General features: G+C 50.0%; 1 protein-coding gene across 5 annotated transcripts in view; it reads left to right on the forward strand.

Moving 5' to 3' along the window:
- Positions 1 to 227: 227 nt before the first annotated feature.
- Positions 228 to 23246, forward strand: part of GALNT6 (polypeptide N-acetylgalactosaminyltransferase 6) — a 43328-nt gene continuing 20309 nt past the window's right edge. The window contains exons 1-5 of one of the 5 annotated variants that reach the window (XM_032284708.1): positions 1060 to 1114; positions 7662 to 7747; positions 10203 to 10325; positions 14411 to 15004; positions 17212 to 17384. In XM_032284708.1, coding sequence (XP_032140599.1) covers positions 14514 to 15004; positions 17212 to 17384 — 664 coding nt within the window. In that variant the 5' untranslated portion in view covers positions 1060 to 1114; positions 7662 to 7747; positions 10203 to 10325; positions 14411 to 14513. Of the gene's footprint in view, positions 1115 to 1262; positions 1345 to 7661; positions 7748 to 10202; positions 10326 to 14410; positions 15005 to 17211; positions 17385 to 23246 lie in introns of those variants that run through there. The other 4 variants (XM_032284700.1, XM_032284725.1, XM_032284717.1 and 1 more) reach the window with 4 other exon arrangements.

Below are 23246 nucleotides of genomic sequence, written 5' to 3' on the forward strand. Positions count from 1 at the left end.
GGAAGGAAGGAAGGAAGGAAGGAAGGAAGGAAGGAAGGAAGGAAGGAAGGAAGGAAGAAAAGAAAAAGAGGGAGGCTGGACAGCAGAGCGAGACCCAGAGGAAGAAAATAAAGAAAAGAGAAAGACAAATTTATTTGAATGTCAAAACAAATGAGAAACTGAACTAGTGGTAGAAGTTTCTACCATAGAAAGTTTTCAAATTACTGGATATTTGGAGTCATGCGCTCTCCTTCTCTGTTGCTAAAATAAGGCACCAAAAGATTGCAGCACACGAGGCAGCGCTGAGGGGACCTGTGAGCAGCGCAGGCCCTGGCAGCATAATTCGGAACACCGGTTTAGGGGGTTTACCAGGATTCTCACTCCAGCCCAAGGGTTCTCAAAGTCGAGTATGCACCCGGATCACCCCGAGGGATTATTTAGGTCTGCGGGGGGTCCCATTTCTAAGAAGTCCTCGGATGGTGCTAACTGGCGCTGCTGGTGGGGGTCCCACTTTGAGAATCACCCTCTGCGGTGTGAGCCGCTGCCTGCCCGGTACTGTCGGAATAATCGTAGTAGGTATTCATGAGCGTTGGGGCTGGGATTCACCTGATACCTGGCGCTGGGAGTCCTTAGCACAGCTCATGGAACACGGAATGGGCGCTCCTGTGGGATGGAGCGCAAATGAGAGGCAAACCTGGGGCAGGAGCCCTGGGCCCCTGGCCGCCCCGCCGCGTTTTCCCTCCCGCCTCCGAGCGCTCCCGGAGGGCGCGCAGCACATTCTGGTTCCATGCACGCGCCGCCCGAGGCTCTGCTAATTTAGCCTGTCGTCTTTGGGGTGTCTGGCACCCTCCAATCTTTTTCCCTGCAGAGAGCCTGGCCGCAGAGACCGCACCCCCGGGGCGTGCTGAGACGCGGGGAAGCTGGGGCGCCCCTCCGCCCAGCCGCCGGGCGTTCCCGGGCCCGCAGCAGCTCTGGGGACTCGGCGGGACCTGCTGCACCTGGCCCTGGAGGGGCGGGGCGGGCGCGTCCGGGCAGCCGGGGGAGGTCCCGCCCCGGCCCCACCCTCCCCGCCGTCCGGTGGGGAAACCCGGGAGCGGCCCCGCGGCGCGGCTGCGGCTCTGCCTCTGCGCGACAGGTAAGCGGCAGAAGGAGCCCGCGACCCTCTCCCCGGGAGGGTTCCCTGGAGTTCCCCGACTGCTCGGACTTCCCTCCGGCGGAGCTCGCTTCCTGCCTCCCCCACCGCCAGCCTTCGCCTCTTCCTCTTCCTCCTCACCACCCCCGACAGTAAAACGAAGGGGCTGGGCCAGGCTGGTCCCTCCTGCCTTCGCTCTCTGCTGGTCGCGGTGGCCTCTAGCTCCTCCCTCGGTAGGACCCCCCCTCCACCTTGGCGCTTATGAGATGAATGAGGAGCCCAGAACTCTGGAACTTGGAGGGTGAGAGGAGGACAAGCCCTAGCCAGGGCTCGACACTCTCTTCCCCTCACCCATCCATGCCCCGCATTCCCGCTGTGCCCCGTCTCCTCAGATCCGGAGCACCCGATGTGCTCTGGTACGGAAACTCTTCCAGAAAGGTTTCCTCCTGCCCTGCCACGTTGCGCCTGAGCAGAAGGGGACAGCGGGGGAAGCCTCGCTGGTGGAGGTCGATCTGAGCCCTGCTCGGTTGACTCCCTCCCGAGGTTTTGGGTGTGGGGAGGATCGGCCTCGTGTTGTGGGGAAATGGAATCTGTTGGGTGCTCATGACTGTGACTGTCCCCGACTTCCCTATTTCCTCAGTTGTTCAGATTCCCGGGCTGACAAAAAGGAGAAACAGGTTTTTGTTTGTTTGTTTGTTTTTATTTTTATTTTTAAAGACGGGGTTTCACCATGTTGGTCAGGCTGGTCTTTAACTCCCGACCTCAGGTGATCCGCCTGCCTTGGCCTCCAAAGTGCTTGAATTACAGGTGTGAGCCACCACGCCCGGCCGGAGAAACAGTTTTCACTTGCACCCAGGGCCAATCATCCCAGACCCAGACCTCAGCAGAGGGTAGGATGGGGCTCTTCTGTGTATAGGGGTGGGTGGTGGTCAGTTTGCCAGCAAAGCTTACAAAAGACACCTTCTAGCAGCGGGTAACACATTGTAGCACTCTCAGAAAGGGTGCTAACTCTATGCTCTGAGCTCACCTCCAGGCCCACACACACAGTTTGCAGGCACTGGGTGAGGTTCATAGTTTGGACACACCAAAGAGCCTTGAGGATTTTTGCTCCTTTTACCAGAGATGTTGTGTGCACCATACAGTGCCTGTTCTCTGCTCCAGACAGATGAGCTGTCTCCCTTCCCATCAGAAGAAAGGCAAGAAGAATGAGACAGGCAAATTCATGTAATGATGAAAACCAGGTCAGGTGAGAGGTTTGAAATATGCTTTGGTCCTAGCTCATGCCTATAATCCCAGCACTTTGGGTGGCTGAGGCCAGTGGATCAGCTGAGGTCAATAGTTCAAGACCAGCCTGGCCAACATGGCAAAACTCCATCTCCACCAAAAATACAAAACCTTAGATGGGCATGGTGGCAGGTGCCTATAATCCCAGCTACTTGGGAGGCTGAGGCAGGAGAATTGCTTGAACCTGAGAGGTGGAAGCTGCAGTGAGCCGAGATCACACCATTGCACTCCAGCCTGGCAACAAGAGTGAAACTGTCGCAGGAAAAAAAGGAAAGGAAATATGCTTTAGTTCCAGTTGCCTAGCAGAAGCCAGTAGCATTGCAGGCATTTCCCTAGCTCCAGTTCCTTAAGGATGCCATGAACTTTAGGAACCCAGAGATAACCAGAGAAAGCTGCTTACAGACCAGGGCAGAGAACAGGACAGGACTCTCAAAGGAAAGAGAGAAGTCTGCAGGGGACTGGGCTGCTCAAGATGTCCTCACCTCCATAATGCTGCCCACAGTCCCACGGTTGGAACAGCTTACTCCTACACGTAGCAGCATGAAAGACCTTAGGCCAGAGAAGGGGAGGCCCTGATGCGTGTCAGGTGCCCTCGGAGGTCAGAGACATATTAGCCCAAGTTCACCTAGAAGAAATGGGGACAGGAAATATGAGCATGAACTTAGTCCATGCAACCATTGCCTCGAGCAGACCTCAGGACCAGGAGGAGCAGCTAACCCTAGGGCTAAGGGCTTCTCAGTGCAGGGGGGAGTGAGTATCACGGAGGCAGGCAGCTGACTCACCCCTATCACTAACTCCACTGTATAACCTTAGCCAAATCACATACACACTCCCTGGGTGGGGAGCAAATGAGAAGGTGTATATGAAGCGTTCTGGCAAAGCTCCAAGCACCAGTCAAACGCAAGACAATGTGATGTCATAGTTAAGAGAGTGAGCTTTGGAGATACATAGGCCTGAATGCAAATTCTGCCTCTGCTATGTTTCTAGCTGTGTGACCTTGGTCAAGTCACTTGACCTTCCTGGGTTTCAGTTTCCTTCTGTGTAAAACAGAGAAGATGGCTGTAACTTGATTTAATATATTGGCAGTAATATTTTAAATGATGATGGTATTGTCCTTAACATCTTCTGGCTCCTACGGATGTGTTCCCACATCTCTAGCCTGGAAGTGATGCTGAAGACCAGGTTGGGTATGTCCATGCCACAGCTTGGGTGAACTCAGCTCTTATTTTTTATTTATTAATTTATTTTTCTGAGCTGGAATTTTGCTCTTGTTGCCCAGGCTGGAGTGCAATGGCACTATCTTGGCTCACCGCAACCTCTGCCTCCCAGGTTCAAGCATTCTCCTGCCTCAGCCTCCGGAGTAGCTGGGATTACAGGCATGTGCCATCACACCCGGCTGATTTTGTATTTTTAGTAGAGATGGGGTTACTCCATGTTGGTCTGGCCGGTCTTGAACTCCCAACCTCAGGTGACCCACCTGCCTCAGCCTCCCAAAGTGCTGGGATTACAGGCATGAGCCACTGTGCCCGGCCAAACTCAACATTTTATGCAGCCCTCTGCCCCTTTCTGGAAAAGCCCAAATGTTCATTCTCATTTGATAGGAACGAGAGGACAAGAGTGAATAAGCAGTAGGCTAAGTGCAGGGCAGTGCCTGTCTCTGTGTCGAGCTCAATGCTGTAATTGTGCTGTGTAGAAGGCTTGTGTGGTGAACAAGGATGAGCTCACTCCAGGGAGGAGAAGGACTGTTAGAAGACTTTCGTGGCACCTGAGAGCCCTGTGGGGTCTTGTTACTCCTGTTATTCTCTTGAACTCTGAGCAACCTGGTCCTAAGGCCTAGGTAGAGATTTGAAAGAAGAAAGCAACGTAGTCCTCAGCTCTGCACATAATAGAGAATGAAGGACAGACAACTAGCAAAATAGCATTGCCATACATCTCAGGGCAGAGAGGTGCCACAGGGATTGGAAGCCCAGGTAGATTGGTCAGGAAGAGCATTCTGGAGACTGAAGTTTGGGGACCGAGACTCGAGGATTGGGAAGGAGAAGGAAAACAGGATCTGGGGGGTCTAGCATCTGGGCTTGCTGGTTCTCCCTTCTCCATGATATTTAGTGGGAAGTCCTACATGGGGAAAGCATGGGTAGCAGAGAAACTTGGGAACAACACCTAGAAATTAAGGCAGCGAGACATACCTCAGTCTAGGAAGGCTTCTTGGAAGAGGGGAGTCTGTAGCAAGAATCTGAAAGAAAAGAAATATGGCTTGCTTATCAAGAATCTAAGGGAAAGGCTTTGAGGAGGAAAAGATAGCCCATGAGTGAGTGCCAAGCATCTGGTCGGGCTTGAGGGTGAGCAGCAAACAGGAAGCAACCCGGCCAGGCCTCTGTGTTTCTGCCAGTCAAACAGCGCTCAAGGAATATGAATACGGCTGTCTGATTGTGAAAGAGAGAGGGGCCCGAGGCAAAGGAGGCTGGCAGGCAGCTCCTGCTGATCCTCCAGATGCTGGTTGATAAAGGCGCAATTTCAAATGAAGGTTTTGAAAGCAGAGAGGATGGGAAGGAATCAGGAGGCAGGGAATGAATCAGCAGGACTTGGCAGCAGGGCGTGGGGTGAACCTGCACTTGAGAGGGGATTAAAAATGACGTGTCTGGGAGTGGGACAGGGGCTGGCTTGTTTCACGGACTTTGATGCTCCTGGCAGCAATGGGGAAATTGGGAAGGCTGGCTAGCATAGGAGGCTAGGCACAGACCCTGAGCTCAGGGGATGGTATATTGAGTAGCCAGTGGCCCCAGGTAAAAGTCCTGCAGCCAAGAGCGGACTAGGGGGTGAGGAGAGAAGGAAAAATTCAGTTCCTTCTTTTTTTTTTTTTGAGGCAGAGTCTCACTCTGTCGCCAGGCTGGAGTGCAGTGGCGCCATCTCTGCTCACTGCAACTTCCGCCTCCCGGGTAGCAATTCTCCTGTCTCAGGCCTCCCAAGTAGTTAGGACTAAAAGCATGTGCCACCATGCCCAGCTAATTTTTGTATTTTTAGAAGAGACAGGGTTTCACTATGTTGGCCAGGATGGTCTCGATCTCTTGACCTCGTGATCCGCCCACCTCGGCCCATAAAGTGCTGGGATTACAGGCGTGAGCTGCCTCACCCAGTCAAAACTTCAGTTCTGTTCTCTTCCATGAACCCCCACTTCCCAATCTGAAGACTGGCCCAAGAACCCTTCAGGAATACCCTTCCTGTCTTCTGCCCTTCTCATTACTTCACTATCCCTTATCTGCCCTTTTCCCCCAACTGCCCCCCTCAAGCCCAGTCTGGTTGTCACCAAGGCTGCTAGGTGATTAGAGAATCCCACATCGTCCTCACCTGGAACCCTCCCTCCTTCACCTCTGGACTCCTAGGAATGAACCACTGCACGCCTCTGCCCCACCTGGCAGGGCCTGCAGGGCCTCCAGTGAAAAACCTGTGAACTGTCGAACCTCCTGTTTGGTGGCATAGTATTTTGATTTTGGTGACCTGTTCTTGGAATGAGTCAACAAATATTAACTGAGTGCCTACCGCATGCCAAGCACTGCTCTAGGTATACAGTGGTGAGCACAGTTGGGTTGGGTTTTTCAATCAAAAATCCATGTTTGGGTAATTTAAGCTTAAAATATTGTGCAAACAGGCTGTACGCAGCGGCTTATGCCTGTAATCCTAGCACTTTGGGAGGCTGAGGTGGACAGATCACTTGAGGTCAGGAGTTCAAGACCAGCCTGGCCAACATGGCGAAACCCCGTCTCTACTAAAAAAGATTAAAAAATTAGCCAGATGTGGTGGTGCGTGCCTGTAATCCCAGCTATTTGGGAGGCTGAGGGATGAGAATCGCTTGAACCCAGGAGCCAGAGGTTGCAGTGAGCTGAGATTGCACCACTACACTCCGGCCTGGGCAGCAGAGTGAGACTTCATCTCAAAAAAAAAAACAAAACTGTGCAAACATAAAATGAATCTTCATATATGGGGGGAACTTGATAGGCTAGCTACAGAAATAATTTTCAGTGTATCTTCCTGGGAAAATGAGCCACAGTATTGCAGCTTGAGTGTTGGGAAAGAGCTGAAGTGTCTTGAAGGTGTAATTATGGGGAAAAGTAAAAACCTCTCACATTCTGTGATCAAAAGGGTCAGAGGTGGGAGGAGGGCTTTGGAGGAGATAATTTGCTCTTCTGCTCACAGCATGAGTACGGAGGACTGGAGATGAGTGCTGTGTTTGATGGAGAGAAAGTGCTTGTGAGGAAGAAAGGATAGTCATTTGGCCAAACAGCCTCTCAGCCCCATTTCCCCCACCAGTAGCTTGAAATTGACCTGCCCCCTCCCCAGTATCATGTCTAGCTCCACACACCTGTGCCCGTGGTGAGAGTGGTGACAGTCATCACTTTCCAAAGAAACTTGTAATTGAGCCCTCCTCTGAGTAACTTGAGCAAATATCCCTGTGGTGAGGACTGCCTGCTTCCTGCTGCCACGTCTGAAGAGGTGACCAGCTCAGCTGATAAACAGAAAGAAACATTGTTACAAAGAGGCCACCTGGCCAGCTAGGGCGTGTTCTGGGTGGCTGACTCTGGCATTCACAAAAGCCAAGACTTTGCCTGGGACTTCCAGTTTCCGAATCTTTAAAGCATTTGTATCCTTGAGTGGGCGCAGGGCAAATGCCAAGAAAGGGATCAAAGGGTGGAGTTGGGGAGGCTCAGGGAGGACAGGCCTGGTCCCCAAATTCCCACTCAACTTCCAAGGGTATGAGTGTGGTAAACAGAGTAGTGGCCTAGGAGTTGAGAGATCAGGTTCTATTCCTGGGAGCCACTAGCTAGCTGTGTGTTGCTAGAGAAGTCACCTAACCACTCTGGCCTCACTGATGATAAAATGAGGGTGTTAGACTCACAGACAGACCTGTTCAAAACAGCAAGCTAATGTGTAACGGCAGAACATCCTGTAATTTAAGTACTTCTTGCAGTAAGTGCATTGAGAATATCATTTAGTGAAGCCAGTGCTCCACATTTAACCCCTCCGGCTCATCTCAGTTGACAAGAGTTATTAGAACTAGCCAGACCTGGTGGCATCCACCTCTGTAGTCCCAGCTACTCAGGAGGCTGAGACAGGAGAACTGCTTGAGCCTGGGAGGTCGAGGCTGCAGAGAGCTGTGTTTATGCTACTGTACTTCAGCCTGGGTGACAGAGTAAGACCCTGTCTCCAAAAAAAAAAAAAAAAAAATTTATGGAACACCTGCTATGTGTAAAACTTGTGCTAAAGTTTGCAGGTGATAAAAAGCTGAAAACAGCATGGCCCCTTTGGTCCAGGAATTCACAAACATGTGAGGTCTAGAAGAGACTCCTTTGACACAAGGTGGGCTGTGATGAGACTGGAGTTCAAATAAAACTCGGGTGCTAACAGGGCAAAGCAGGAAGAGATGAATTCTGCTGGGAGATCTGAGAAGGCTTTTTGGAGGGGAGCTAGAATATAAACTGGGGGGTTTGGACTTTGTTACTGGCTTTCAAGCTTCTATGACTAGAGCAAAGTGAGAAATATACTTTACAGCCAGACTTAGTCTCTGTATATATGTGACACAGCATTGCCAAAATCTTAGGGCAGTTTATACTTTAATCATATTACAAGCATAAATTCTACAAACAATAAAAAACTATCATTTGAAAATTTAATCATTTAAACTTGTCAGGCCGGGCGCGGTGGCTCAAGCCTGTAATCCCAGCACTTTGGGAGGCCGAGGCGGGTGGATCACGAGGTCAAGAGATCGAGACCATCCTGGTCAACATGGTGAAACCCCGTCTCTACTAAAACTACAAAAAATTATCTGGGCATGGTGGTGCGTGCCTGTAATCCCAGCTACTCAGGAGGCTGAGGCAGGAGAATTGCCTGAACCCAGGAGACGGAGGTTGCAGTGAGCCGAGATGGCGCCATTGCACTCCAGCCTGGGTAACAAGAGCGAAACTCCGTCTCAAAAAAAAAAAAAAAAAAAAAAACTTGTCTTTAGTTGTATGAATTTTGAATAACAAATTTATCATTTTAATTTTGTATCAGGCAGTGTGTATCTTTAATAGACTGAAACAAACATTAAAATAAAAATTTATTTTTCAGGCTGGACTTGGTGCTCACACCTATTATCCCAGCACTTTAGGAGGTCAAGGCAGGAGTATTGCCTCAGTCTAGGAGTTGAAGACCACTCTGGGCAATGTAGTGAGACCCCATCTCTACAAAAAAATTTAAATTAGCCAGTTGTGGTGACACACACCTGTGGTCCCAGCTACTCCAGAGGCTGAGGTAGGAGGATCCTTTTAGCCCAGGAGGCCAAGGCTGCAGTGAGCTGAGATTGTGCCACTGCATTCCAGCCTGAGCAATCAAGTGAGACCCTGTCTCCAAAAAAAAAAAAAGAAAGAAAGAAAAAGGGAATGCTTACCTATGTTACATGTGATATGTGATGCACTTTGATATTTTCTTTTTCATTCTTTTCTGCTTTTTTTTTTAATTTCAATTTTTTTTCTTTTTTTTGAGACAGGGTCTTGCTCTATTAGGCTGGAGTGCAGTGGCACAATCATAACATAAAACGCACTGTAGCCTCGACCTCCTGGGCTCAAACATTCCTCCAGACATGGCCTCCCAAGTAGCTGCGATTACAGGCATGTGCCACCACGCCCAGCTAACTGGTCTTCTGGTCTTTTTTTTTTTTTTTTTTTTTTACAATGGAGTCTTGCTCTGTTGCCCAGGCTGGGGTGCAGTGGCATGATCTCTGCTCACTGCCACCTCTGCCTCCTAGGTTCAAACTATTCTCCTGCTGCAGCCTCCTGAATAGCTGAGATTACAGGCACCTGCCATCATGCCTGGCTAATTTTTGTATTTTTAGTAGAGATGGGTTTTCACCATGTTGGCCAGGTTGGTCTTGAACTCCTGGCCTAAAATGATCTGCCCACCTCAACCTCCCAATGTACTAGGATTTCAGGCGTGAGCCACCGTGCCCAGCCCTAACTGGTCTTTTAAAGAATTTTTTGAATGCCGATTTGCAACACCCTAAATTTATTTTATAATATCGCAGTGGATTGTGATCAGCAGTTTGATACAAGCTGGGCTGGGTAAAGCCTCAGTTCCTTACACCAGTGAGAGAAGGTAAGTTTGTGTTCTGGCTGGTGGGGCCAGGGAAGCAAGTCCCATTTGTTCAATGTAGGCAGGCTTCTCAGAGAGGATTCCTAGCGTCATCTTGGGATTGAAGCCAAGGTGGTCCGAGGAGTTGCAGGCCCCAAGGGTAGCTGGAGGAAGAAGACGGGAAGAAATGCTGAGCAACAGCGAGAGGGAAATGAGTGGATAGGGGCTAAGGGCACACTTGCCGGGAAAGCAGGAGGCCAGGTGTGGGAGCCCAAAGGTGAGGGAGCTACGCAAGACACCAGGGGCAGATCTCGTGAAGCTCTGCACTCGGCACGGTACTAACATAGTAGCTATTCTTTCTCCAAGGCTGGTGGAGAGGTGACCTCTAAGACCTTGCTAACCACACTGCTGGGAATCATCTCCTACACAGGGAGCAAAAATCCTTAACCCCAAAGTCCTGTGGCTTCCACCGGATTCTGAGTCTCTTCTAAGGGACTCTTTCCTGTTGCCCTCATGCGGAGCAAACAAACTAGAGAGCAAGTCCCTCACCACCAAGGCTAATCCCAGGTGTCTCGTTTCAGTTCAGGATGTGGTTAGTACCTTGAGGAACTGCAGGTTTCAGAGAGAAAGCTTCAGGCAGCCAGACAGGATCTAGAGAGCAGATGCCTAGGAAGAACTTAATTTAACCCTAGATTTCTTTCTCCAGGGAAAATAAAAGGAGCAAAGACAAACCCCGCTGCACGGGACCACGAGGCACTGCCAGGATGAGGGAGTTGGAGTAACCTGGGTGAGTCTGAGTGAATCAGTCAGGGAGGCCTTCCTGGAGGGGGTGAGTCTTGAGCACTGGCTAATAACTACAATGTTACCACATCTTTATTTCTAACTGTGCTCCCTCTTGCTGGAGTGGGAAGGCAGCAGGGAAGGTGCAGCCTGTGGAACCATTCAAAGTTGTCATGGCATATACTCCCCCATTCTGCAGGCCTCTGTGTGGGCTTAGCCAGGACAGTTCCAGAACTGATGAGGTGTCTAGCTCTAGTGAATCCCCCTGTCCTGGCCCTGGCATAGCTCAACCCCTGTGACAAGAAACTCCTGCTCACTGAATCCCCATTTCCTCCCTGAAGGCTTCCTCAAGCCCACAGGGAACTCGACCTGTCTCAGCTTAGCACTTACTCTCTGTGCTATTCTGCTTGGATTTTAGTAATTTTTGAATAAGTAGTATAGTCAGGGTTCAGAGTACAAAATGGTATTCAGCGAAAGGTCCTTTTCCTGCTCCTGAGTTCCCCCTGGACAGGTGCTTCCTTGACCTGCTCGGTGCTACCAGTTCTTGTTCTCCAACAAGATTTTCAAATCGCTTGGGGAAAGGAATTGAGCCTTTGTGTCCTCCTGTGTACCAGACGAAGTAAACTGTCCCACCCCATCACCCAAGGGAGTCTTCCTGGCACCACATCCTCCCTTCTCCTACATCCATGCTGCTACTAACTATCCTGGGTCAGACCCCGAATGGGTCATCCAGCTGCCAAGCAGGTCCCTTTGCAGATACCCTCCACCGCTGTCATGTTGCTCTTCCTGTAATGCAGGGCTCCCAGCTTAACCCTTTATTACTCCCCATGCCTTTGGTCAAGGGCAAACGCTCCTCAGCATGATGAACAAGGCCCTCACAACTTGATTTCAGCCACCTCTGCAGGCCCAACGTCTGCTACTCCCACCATGCCAAACTGCTTGCAGTTCTGAGATTAGCTCTACTGCCTCCCATCTCTAGGCTTTTGCAGGTACTGTGCCTTCTGCCTGAAATGTGCTCACCTCACCTAACTGACTCCTACTCACCAGTCAGTGCTCCCCCCAAGTTTCTTCCCCCATGAGATTTCTTCACAGACATTGCCCTCCCCCATTTGCTGCATTTCCTCATGCCTTCTCCTTCAGCACATGATTCTGCTTCTCGTGGGGTAATCGCTATTTAAAATCCGACACCTCCAATTGACTGTAGGATCCTTGAGGGCTGGCCTTGCATGTCTCTGTGTGTCCCCCTCCTCTTGCAGAGTATCTGGCAGATGGCAGGTATTCAGTAAATACTGGTGGATTAAACAAATCTCTCCTATCTCCTAGACATTAGTTAATGCAAAGTAGATGCTCAAAGAGATTTCTCTTGTTTGATTTTTGATGGTCCTGCTGAATCTGATGTTATAAAAGAAGCCACATTTGGCCAAGCACGGTGGCTCACGCCTGTCATCCCAGCACTTTGGGAGGCTGAGGCAGGTGGATCACCTGAGGTCAGGAGTTCGGGACCGGCCTGACCAACATGGAAAAACCCCGTCTCTACTAAAAATACAAAATTAGCTGGGCATGGCGGTGCATGCCTATAATCCCAGCTACTGGGGAGGCTGAGGCAGGATAATCGCTTGAACCCAGGAAGCAGAGGTTGCAGTGAGCCGAGATCATGCCACTGCACTCCAGCCTGGGCAGCAAGAGCAAAACTCCATTTCAAAAAGAAAAAAAGCCACGTTGGTACCTCAGTCCAGGGTGAATCCAGCTCCCCACTTGAGATCGTGATGGCCACATATTCCCAAGATCTCAGTCACCAGGCCTCTCCACAGGCAAGAGCTCATGCATTTAAACAATAGCATTAAATAGTTCAACCAGGTTTATTTTTAAGCAAAACATCCAGGGAGTAATGAACGTGGCTTTGGCTAAGGGCCAGGTGCTTGAGGATAATTGCTGGGAAGTGAAGCAGGTATCGAAATAATTGATACCATTTATTGAGGGTTTAGTATATGACAGGTGCCCTCTGCCAACCGTTTTATCTACATTATCTGATTTAATCCTCCCCACAACCCTGTGAGTTAGGTACTAGTTGCCCCCACTTGATAGATGAGGAAATTGAGGCTTAGAGGGATTAAGTAAATCACCCAAGGGTCACACAGCTGCTAATGATCAAAACTAACACTTTGTGGGAACTTTCCATGTGCAGAGACTGCTAAGCTTTGTCCGTGAACTTTTCGGGGAAGGAACGTAATCCTTGTAACAACCCTAGGAGGTAGGTGCTATTACTAGAAGAGGAAGAACTGGAATCTGTGCCCAGGTCCTTTGCCACCAATGTCTAGTGCTTAACCAGTAAGCTTATATGTCCAGAACTCCACACAGAAAGTTCTGCAAGCATTCATCCTCCCGGGCGTAGATCCACATGCCTGGGGGTGGAGGCTGGTGAACGCCCATGCCCAGCCCTGCCAAGAATGTATTGTCATGAAATCTTAGGTTTCTGTTAAATTCTTTTTTCTTAAATATGAGTAGATACAGATAACTTTTTTTTCTTTTTTTTGAGACAGAGTCTCGATCTGTCAACCGGACTAAAGTGCAGTGGCGTGAGCTCGACGCAGTGCAACCTCTGCCTCCCAGGTTCAAGCGATTCTCCTGCCTCAGCCTCCCAAGTAGCTGGGACTACAGGCATGCGTCACCACGCCCAGCTAATTTTTGTATTTTTAGCAGAGATGGGCTTTCACCATGTTAACTAGGTTGGTTTCAATCTCTTGACCTCATGATCCACCCGCACTCAGCCCTTCTCCTTCAGCACTCCCAAAGTGCTGGGATTACAGGTGTGAGCCACTGTACCTGGCCAACATTTTTTTTTTTTTTTTTTAGAGACAGAATCTCTCTGTCACCCATGCTGAAGAGCATTGGCTTGATTATAGCTCACTGCAGCCTTAACCTGCTGGGCTCCAGCAATCCTCCTGCCTCAGCCTTCCAAGCAGCTAGGACTACAGGTGTGCACCACTATGCCTTGCTAATTTTTAAAAAGTTTTGTTGAGAAGGGCTCTCGATACATTGTGCAGGCTGGTCTCGAACTCCTGGGCTCAAGTGATCCTTGAATCTCAGCCTCCCAAAGTGCTGGGATTACACCATGCTTGGCCAAGAAATAGTTATAAAATATATGTAGGGTACAAAGAATTACAGTTCACCAGCAGCCATCATCCACTTAGAGAAAAAACACTTTGAAGTCCCCTGTTACCCATCTGTAATCCTGTTCCTTTCTCTTCACCTTCAGAAACTGATTATATCATTTCCTTAGCTTTCTTTTTTGGGGGGATGTTGGGGGCGGAGTCTTGCTCTGTCGCCCAGGCTGGAGCACAGTGTCGTGATCCTAGCCTATATTTTTAGCAGAGACGGGGTTTCACCATGTTGGCCAGGCTGGTCTTCTATAGCTCTCTCTGTAGCTTTATCCCATATTTGTATTCATGAACAAGATATTGTTTAGTTTTAGCATGTTTGTGCATCTTCTATAAGTGGAATCATACTGTATGTATCCTTTTGTCACTTGCTTTTTTCACCCAACATCACATTCACATTGTTGCACGGAGAACCGGTTCATTCTTTGTCGTCACCGTAGAGAACTGCATGGTCTGGGTATTTTCCACTTCATTTATCCATTCTGCTGGTGGACTTATAGGTTTTACCAGTTTGTTGCCATTTTAGTCAGTGTTGCTATAAATATTCTTGCACATGCCTCTTGGTTTGCATGTACCAGAGTTTGTCTGGGATATAAAATGAGGAGTGGAATTGCTGGCTCAGGCTGTGCTCATTTTAAATTTTGCTTGATAATACCTAGTTGTTTCCCACAGCGGTTATAACGAATTCAATCTCATGAGTTTAACAATGAAATCTCATGAGTTTATGATTAAATCTCAGGTAGTGTTTCAGTGTTCCAGTGACTCCAGATCCATGAATGTTAGAATCTTAGGGCAGGAAAGAAACACTGCCTCCAGTCTCCTCATTTTATGGATGAAGGAAATTTAGACGTGGGAAAGTTGTGGTCATTAAGGTGATGCCACCACTCAGCAACAGAGCCTGGCCTCGAACCCCAAGCACCCGACTTCCCCCTTACCCTGTCTTGGCTCACTTCTCTCTCATCCCCTCCTTTCTCAGGCTGAGGCCCCAGCTTGTGGCCACCACGACGTATCAAGCTATTTCCAGTGTTGGGCTCAGGACTCAAAGCTGACGCGGCTGGGGTCCCCCTTGGCTCTGGAGGATGAGGCTCCTCCGCAGACGCCACATGCCCCTGCGCCTGGCCATGGTGGGCTGCACCTTTGTGCTCTTCCTCTTCCTCCTGCAGAGGGATGTGAGCAGCAGGGAGCAGGCTACAGAGAAGCCATGGCTGAAGTCCCTGGTGAGCCAGAAGGATCACGTCCTGGACCTCATGCTGGAGGCTGTGAACAACCTTAGAGATTCAATGCCCAAGCTCCAAATCAGGGCTCCAGAGCCCCAGCAGACTCTGTTCTCCACAAACCAGTCCTGCCTTCCTGGGTTCTACACCCCAGCTGAATTGAAGCCCTTCTGGGAACGGCCACCACAGGACCCCAATGCCCCTGGGGCAGATGGAAAAGCATTTCAGAAGAGAAAGTGGACCCCCCTGGAGACCCAGGAAAAGGAAGAAGGCTTTAAGAAACACTGCTTCAATGCCTTTGCCAGTGACCGGATCTCCCTGCAGAGGTCCCTGGGGCCAGACACACGACCCCCTGAGTAAGCAGCACTCAGTCCTTGAGGGGAGACCAGGGCTTTGCTAAAGGCAGGGCTGGTATGTCCAGGGCCACAGGTCAAGGGCTAGAGAAAGACTTGAAGGGGATTTTATGCCAGGCACGCCTGTAATCCCAGCACTTTGGGAGGCCGAGGTGGGTGGATCACCTGAGGTCAGAAGTTTGAGACCAGCCTGACCAACATGGAGAAACCCCATCTCTACTAAAAATACAAAATTAGCTGGGCTTGGTGGCGCATGCCTGTAATCCCAGCTACTCAGGAGACTGAGGCAGGAGAATTGCTTGAACCCGGGAGATGAAGGTTGTGGTGAGCTGAGATCGCACCAATGTACTCCAGCCTGGGCAACAGGAGTGAAACTCCGTCTCAAGCAATAAAAAAGAAGAAGGGGATTTTATAATATGGGCAAGGATCTCCTCTGTGCCTCACTTCTTTCCCAGAACAACTCTGCTGATCCCAGGGGTTGTGCTGCAAGGGTCAGGCCAGAGGCCCGGGAGACCTGTTAGAGTGAAGCGCAATTATGAAAGTGAGATGATGCAGAAGAGGGGACTCAGCCTGGCACCAGGACCTGGCATGAGGTGACTGGGGAGAGCTGATATCAGGCTGCGGTTTCCATAGCCTTCCCCTCTACTGAGACCTGCCCCAGAAAATGTGGGGCTCTAATGCGGAGCTGTTTGGAGAGGGGACTTTTCTTGACAGCAGCCCTGGTGGTCAGAAATATCCTCACACCTCCTTGTTTCCTCCATGAAGGCCCGCAAGGCCGCGAATTGATTCCAACCTTTATTTAAAGTTTATAGCCCTAACCTTGCACAGTGAGATAGCACTTAGATCTTTGAGCGGCAGTCTCTCCCTCTCATGCCTCCATGGCTGCATTCCCATGATCCTCAAGTTAAAGACAGTATGTCTTCCTCACTTAGCCTTTGTCTTTTCCAGCTTAAGAGTTATACCCTATTTGGCCTTTTCTCAAATGGCAACCCTCATCCCCAGATTCGTGAGTCTTTAGAGCTATGAACCTGCGGTTCTTGAGACTTGAGCCAAGTATTATAGCCCTAGAACAGGGGGCCACTTGGAGCTATCAGGAGTTCCTCAACAGAGAAGGGCAGTGGGGCCAGGTGCAGTGGCTCATGGCCTATGGGAGGCTGAGGTGGGCAGATCACTTGAGCCCAGAGTTCAAGACCAGCCTGGCCAACATGGTGAAGCCCCTTCTCTACTAAAAATACAAAAAAAAAAAATTAGCCTGGCATGGTAATGCATGCCTGTAATCCCAGCTACTTGGGAGGCTGAAGCATGAGAATCGCTTGAACCTGGGAAGCAGAGGTTGCAGGGAGCTGAGATTGTGCCACTGCACTCCAGCCTGGCAACAGAGTGAGACTCCATCTCAAAAAAAAGAGAGAGAGAAGAGCACTGGGTTGTGACAGCAGCCAGTGGAGGACGCCAGGGAATCTCTCTGGAGGGTCCTCAAGAAATCCTCTGACCAGCAGAGGTCAGAAAAGAGTGTTAGGTCACATGATTCCTTGAGATCCAGGATTCACATATTCCCACCTATTCTCATATTCACATATTCTCCTGAGATGGAGTGTCAAGAAGGTAGCAGCGTGGCCACATGCCACAGAGTGGCTGGAGTGGATAAGGATTGAAGAAAGGTTGCAGGAAGTTGACTGTGAGAGCAGTGTGAGATCACAGGGAGTTAATGAGAAATGGATTAAAGAGGAACTGTACATTGTAAAGGGAAGAGCCTTTTCTTTTCATTGAGTGTGGAAATCATAGTCACTTTTCTCAGATGTCAAATTTGGCCTTTATTACCTACCCCTCTGGGACCTCCGGATTGGATTACATTTTATGCAGTTCACATATTACAGAGGAAGAGAGCCAGCCCTGGGAACTCCTAGTCTGAGAGCAGACAGCAGAGGAGGGAAGCGGGTGGAGGAGCCTGAGCATCACAGCTGGGGCACTGAGCCAGCTCTGCGGGGAGGCATTTTGAAGTGGTTTGGCTAGAACCTGTGCAGAGGCTAAGGGTGGGTGGCAGATATCGAGGGAGACAGGAATGGGGAGCAGCTGTTCCCACCTGCTACAGGGAATGTAGGCTGCAGTTCAGAGGAGTGGAGGATGGTATAGGGGAATCTCTGGATGGGGCCCTCCCACACCTGGCACTCTCAGGGCTCAGGAGAACTTTGTCCATACTTTCATACTTCCAGGTGTGTGGACCAGAAGTTCCGGCGCTGCCCCCCACTGGCCACCACCAGCGTCATCATTGTGTTCCACAACGAGGCCTGGTCCACGCTGCTGCGGACAGTGTACAGCGTCCTGCACACCACCCCCGCCATCCTGCTCAAGGAGATCATACTAGTGGATGATGCCAGCACTGAGGGTGAGGCTGGGGGCGCCCAGAGGAGGGGGCTGGGGTCTCCCCTGGGCACTCAAAGGAGGAGGGCAGGTCTTTCAAGGGAGCAGACACCACCTCCGAGCCCACTGCCTGGCATCACAGCTCATCATAAAGGCCAGGAGCAGGAAGAAATCAGGTGGGGGACAGGTAGCCCATGCTTCCTTCGCGCCTCAGCCAAAGAGCTCCAAGGGCTTTTGAGCTTTGGCTTCAAGACTCCCTAAATGTTGCCAAGGCCAACCCTAACTCAGAAATGCTGAGAGAGCTGGGGCAGAGGGTAGGGACAGGCCTTCACCTCTGTTTCCTACCTGCCGGCCACTCTTCTGCTCTTGAAGTCTCCCCCATCAGCCATTTTTGCCTAAGTGGGGTTGCTCACCAAACTTCCAGCCTTCAATTCCACAAACATCTACTGAGTACTATGTTCCTGGCTCTGACCCAGGCAGAGGGGATCTGTCTCATGTCTCATCTGCCCCAGGCAGAGGGGCATGTGGTGTCTGGGGCTCTCCCAGGTTGACCTCCTGTGCTCAAACTCCCAATAGTAAGGGCACCCACTCCAGTAGAGCTGCTGCCTGTCCTTGCCTTCCCCCAGCCTCCCTGCTTCCTCTAGATTAGGCTAAAAAGAGGACTAGGGCTGTGGAAGGGAGTGGAAGAGCGAGCTGAATGTGACATGACAAATGAGACAGATCCTGCCCTAAAAATACTAACAACCCCCATAGGTCAGAAGACCTCTTACAACACCAGCCACACTGCTGTGGCTGTGATGCACCTGTAACAGGTGTGAGGGCAAGGACTGCAGAGTCCAACACCCAGGAATTCAAATCCCAGCTCTGACCCTTCCTAGCTCTGTGACCTTGGACAAGCATTTGCCCTCCCTGAACCTGTTTCCTCTTCAAAAAATGAGGGCAGGCTGGGCACGGTGGCTCAAGCCTGTAATCTCAGCAGTTTGGGAGTCTGAAGCAGACAGATCACTTAAGGTCAGGAGTTTGAGACTCCTAGCCAACATAGTGAAACCCTATCCCTACCCAAAATACAAACAGTAATTAGCCGTGTATGGTGGTGTGCACCTATAGACTCAGCTACTTGGGAGGCTGAGGCACGAGAATCTCCTGAACTCAGGAGGTGTAGGCTGCAGTGAGCCGAGATTGCACCACTGCATTCCAGCCTGGGCAACAGAATGAAACTCCATCTCAAAAAAAAAAAAAGGCCAGGCGTGGTGGCTCATGCCTGTATTCCCAGCACTTTGGGAGGCTAAGGCAGGCAGATCACTTGAGGTCAGGAGTTCAAGACCAGCCTGGCCAACATGGTGAAACTCCATCTCTACTAAAAATACAAAAATTAGCCAGGCATGGCAGCATGTGCCTGTAGTCCCAGGTACTCAGGAGGCTGAGGCAGGAGAATCACTTAAACCGAGAGGTGGAGGTTGTAGTAAGCTGAGATTGCACCACTGCACTCCAGCCTGGGCTAAAGAGCAAGATTCCATCTTAAAAAAAAAAAAAAAAGCAGTTGACTCCCTTACATGGTGAGTGAGGGATCTGATATAGGTCATAAATGAGATTCATGTGCCACAGAGTGTCTGGCATCAAGTGAGAGGACTACAAGCATATATTCCTTTTTATTCATGGTATGGGAACAATGCACCTTGGAGTATGTAGCCAAGAGGTGCTCTGTCTGACTGGTGCAGCTAGGGCTGGTCCTCAGTGGAGGCCAGATTGGAACTGGGCCTTAAAGGATGAGTGTCTAGGAGAGAAGAGTGGCTGAGGGGCATTCCCACAAGAGAACAGCATAAGCACAGTCCTAAAGACATGAATCTGTTTGCTAAAGAGATCTGGTGTGGCTGAAGCTCAGGTTTGTTATAGGAAATGAGACTTAAAAGATGTTAAAATGGCTGGGCACAGTGGCTCACACCTATAATCCCAGCACTTTGGGAGACCAAGGCGGGTAGATCACTTGAGCCCAGAAGTTGGAGACAGCCTGGGCAACATGGCAAGACCTTGTCTCTATAAAAATTACAAAAATTAACCCAGCATGGTGGTATGTGCCTATAGTCCCAGCTACTTGGGAGGCTGAGACAGAGTGCGACCCTGTCTCAAAAAAAAAATTGTTGAATTGACATTCATGTCATGCTAAAAGCTTTTATTTAAAAAGAAGCCAGGCTTGGTGGCTCACACCTGTAATCCCAGCACTTTGGGAGGCCAAGGCAGGCGGATCACGAGGTCAGGAGTTCGAGACCAGCCTGACCAACATGGTAAAACCCCACTTCTACTAAAACTACAAAAATTAGCTGGGTGTGGTGGTGCATACCTGTAATACCAGCTACTGAGGAGGCCGAGGCAGGAGAATCGCTTGAATCCAGGAGGTGGAGGTTGCAGTGAGCTGAGATTGTGCCACTACACTCCAGCCTGGGTGACAGAGCGAGACTCCGGAAAAAAAAAAAAAAAAAAAAAAAGTTAGGAGGAGTCATTGAAATTGTGACCTCATTTCAGAAGGATGGCAGCTTTGGAGGAGGATAATCAGCAGGAAGAGAGGCAGAAGACTCACAGTCTGGAGAGGAAGCTCTTACACTCTTGAGAGTAGGAGATGATGGGGCTGGAACTAGGAAAGGCTGTGGGACTGAGGCACCTTTAGGTTGGGAGTCTCCCTAAGCTGAGCCCTCCTCGCAGGAGGCATGTGGTGTCTGGGGCTCTCCCAGGTTGACCTCCTGTGCTCAAACTCCCAATAGTGAGGGCACCCACTCCAGTAGACTGCTGCCTGTCCTTGCCTTCCCCTAGCATCCTTCCTGCCTCTAGGTTAGGCTGAAAAGAGGACTAGGGCTGTGGAAGGGAGTGGAAGAAAGGGCTGAGTGTGAGCTCTGTTGAGTTCATTTCTTCAGGGAGCTCACATCTTCCCAGGGAAGACAGATACTTGGCAGCAATTACAAAGCAAGGCAAGACCAGCCTGGGTAGCATAACAAAATCCCATCTCTAGAAAGGGAAAAAAATTAGCAAGCATGGTGGTATGTGTCTGTAGTCCCAGCTACTTGGGAGGCTGAGGTGGGAGGATCACTTGAACCCAGGAGGTCGAGGCTGTGGTGAGCTGTGATTGCACAACTGCACTCCAGCATGGATGACAGAGTGAGACCCTGTCTCTAAAAAAAGATACAAAATAAAGTAAAATAGGCTAAGCAAAGTAGCTCATGCCTGTAATCCCAGAACTTTGGGAGGCTGCAGCAGGAGGATTGCCCAGCCTGGGCAATGTAGCAAGACCCTGTTTCTAAAAAAAAATAGAAGAGTTAGCTGGGCACATTGGCATGTGCCTGTGGTCCCAGCTACTTGGAAGGCTGAGGTGAGAGGCTTGAGTCCAGGAGGCTGAGACTGCAGTGAGCCTGGACTGCACCACTGCACTCCAGCCTAGGCAACTGAGTGAGACCCAGTCTCTAAATAAATGAATCAAGGCAAGCAAGTATCAGGGATGCAATGACAGGATCTAGTGGACAAGGAATGTATGGATTAGGCTTCTGGAAAGGGAAGGGTGAAGAGTTTGGCAGAGGTGGGAGGAGCTTGGCAGTGGTCTCTAGGGAATCTTTGTAGCAATGGAATGGGTGTATGGGATGGGAGCAAGCATATCAGCAGTCCTTCCTCTCAAACTGGGTTCTTTCATTATCTTTCTCCTCCCAGTCCTATGCTCCCCATCCTTTGGAAGCTCTTTCACCTGAATCCCTTGTACTGGAGTGCATTAGTCCATTCTCACACTGCTGTAAGGACATACCCAAGGTCATTTATAAAGGAAAGAGGTTGAATTGACTCACAGTTCTGCAGGGCTGGGGAGACCTCAGGAAACATAATCGTGGCAGAAGCAGAAGCAAACATGTCCTTCCTGAGGCGTTAGGAGAGAGAAGAATGAGAGCCAAGCAAAGGGGAAAGCCCCTAATAAAGCCATCAGATCTCGTGAGAACTTACTGTCACAATGATAGCTTGGTGGAAACTGCCCCCATGATTCAGTTACCTCCCACTGGGTCCCTCCCACCACATGTGCAGATAATGGGACCTATAATTCAAGATGAGATTTGGGTGGGGACACAGCCAAACCATATCATTACACCGCTAGCCCCTTCTAAAACTCCTGTCCTCACATTTCAAAACACAATCGTGCCTTTCCAACAGTCCCACCCAAAGTATTAGCTCATTTCAGCATTAACCCAAAAGTCCAAAGCCAAAGTCTCATCTGAGACAAGGCAAGTCCCTTTCCCTATGAGCCTGTAAAATCAAAAGCAAGTTAGTCACTTGCTAGATACAATGGAGGTATAGGCAATGCATAAGTACGCCCATTTGAAATGGGAGAAATCGGCCAAAACAAAGGGGCTACAGGCCCCATGCAACTCCAAGATCCAGTAGGGCACTCATTAAGCCTTAAAGTTCCAAAGTGCTCTCCTTTGACTTCATGTCTCACATCCAAGTCATGCTGATGCAAGAGGTGGGCTCCCACAGCCTTGAGCATGGGGGTTCTAAACTGTTAATTTATCACCCCAAATTTTGTGAGTCCATGAGCTACAAGTGCCCAGGTAAGCAACTCCTCTGACCAGCTAGACGAGTAACATAATGCCAGGCTGGCACAGGCAGCATCTAACAGGCAGAGCAGCCTGTGTTCAGTAGGGCAGAGTTGCCAGTAACCCCAGCAGCCCCTCCAAAGTGCTGGCCTCCAGCAGGCCACCTTGCACATGTTCACCTTCTCCCTGGCTGTCCTGGACTTTTTGCCCTGGACTCTCTCCTAAGGCCAGTTCTCTCCAATTCAAGCATCTCTAAATAATCTGCATGATCAGGGTGCACTGGCTAACAACTATAATCCTAGCACTTTGGGAGGCTGAGGTGGGAAAGTCACTTGAGCCCAGGAGTTCAAGACAAGCCTGGGCAACATAGTAAGACCCTGTCTTTACAAAAAATAAAAAATTAGCTGGGCATGGTGGCATGCACCTGTGGTCCCAGCTACTTGAGAGGCGGAGGTGGGAGGCTCACCTGAGCTCAGGACGTCAAGACTGCAGTGAATCGTGATCACACCACTGTACTCAGCATGGGTGACAGAGTGACACCCTGTCTCAAAAACAAAAACAAAACAATCACCTGCCTGAAAAACCTAAGCTAGTTGGGTTTTTTTGTTTGTTTGTTTGTGTGTGTGTGTGTGTGGGTGGGTGTAGGTCCTGGCCTCCTTTGAGAATCTGTTAAAATCCCTAGAATAGTATATACCACTGCCCACAACAGTATGCAACATCCACATTTTTGCATGTAATTCCAGGGAATTTGTGGACCCTGGGATAAACAACCCCACCCAGAAGGCTTTCAGACTCTAGAGATACTTTAAGCAACATTCAGTTCAGTGAGGAAATGAAGATAAAACCCTCAGGTCCATAGTCAGAAATCTCTGCTGTCCACAGCGGGATAAAATTTCCTACGCATTTGACTGAGCAGATTAACCAGCTCTCATTACAGACACACACAAACAGGTCTGTGTCTCTGCTGAAATACAATGTCCCTGCTCTCTGTCCTCCTCTCCAGGCACCCGGCAGCAGCCCCATGATAGTGAGTCTCAAGGCATTTGATACTGTGGGGGAGGACGCCCCATGCTGAGCTGGGTGGCTTTTTCTTCCCCACCTCTGAGTCAGAAGCAGGGCACGGACCTCATTCCTGAGTAGCTAAGTCTGCATCCAGGGTTCCCTCCCCGTCTGGCACACTCCGTTGGCTTAACTAAATTAGAGGGAAAAAAAGAAAAGAATGTAGGCGAATGGGCTAGTGAGTGAGTAATTAGGGAGCTCTTGTCGGAGTAGCCAGGAAAGGCTATTCTTAGTGCTCTCTACAAAGGGAGCAGCCGACACAGAGGCCT

This window comes from Sapajus apella, unplaced genomic scaffold, assembly GCF_009761245.1.
Source record: "Sapajus apella isolate SASKATOON/1434 unplaced genomic scaffold, GSC_monkey_1.0 scaffold2, whole genome shotgun sequence".
Lineage (NCBI taxonomy): Eukaryota > Metazoa > Chordata > Mammalia > Primates > Cebidae > Sapajus > Sapajus apella.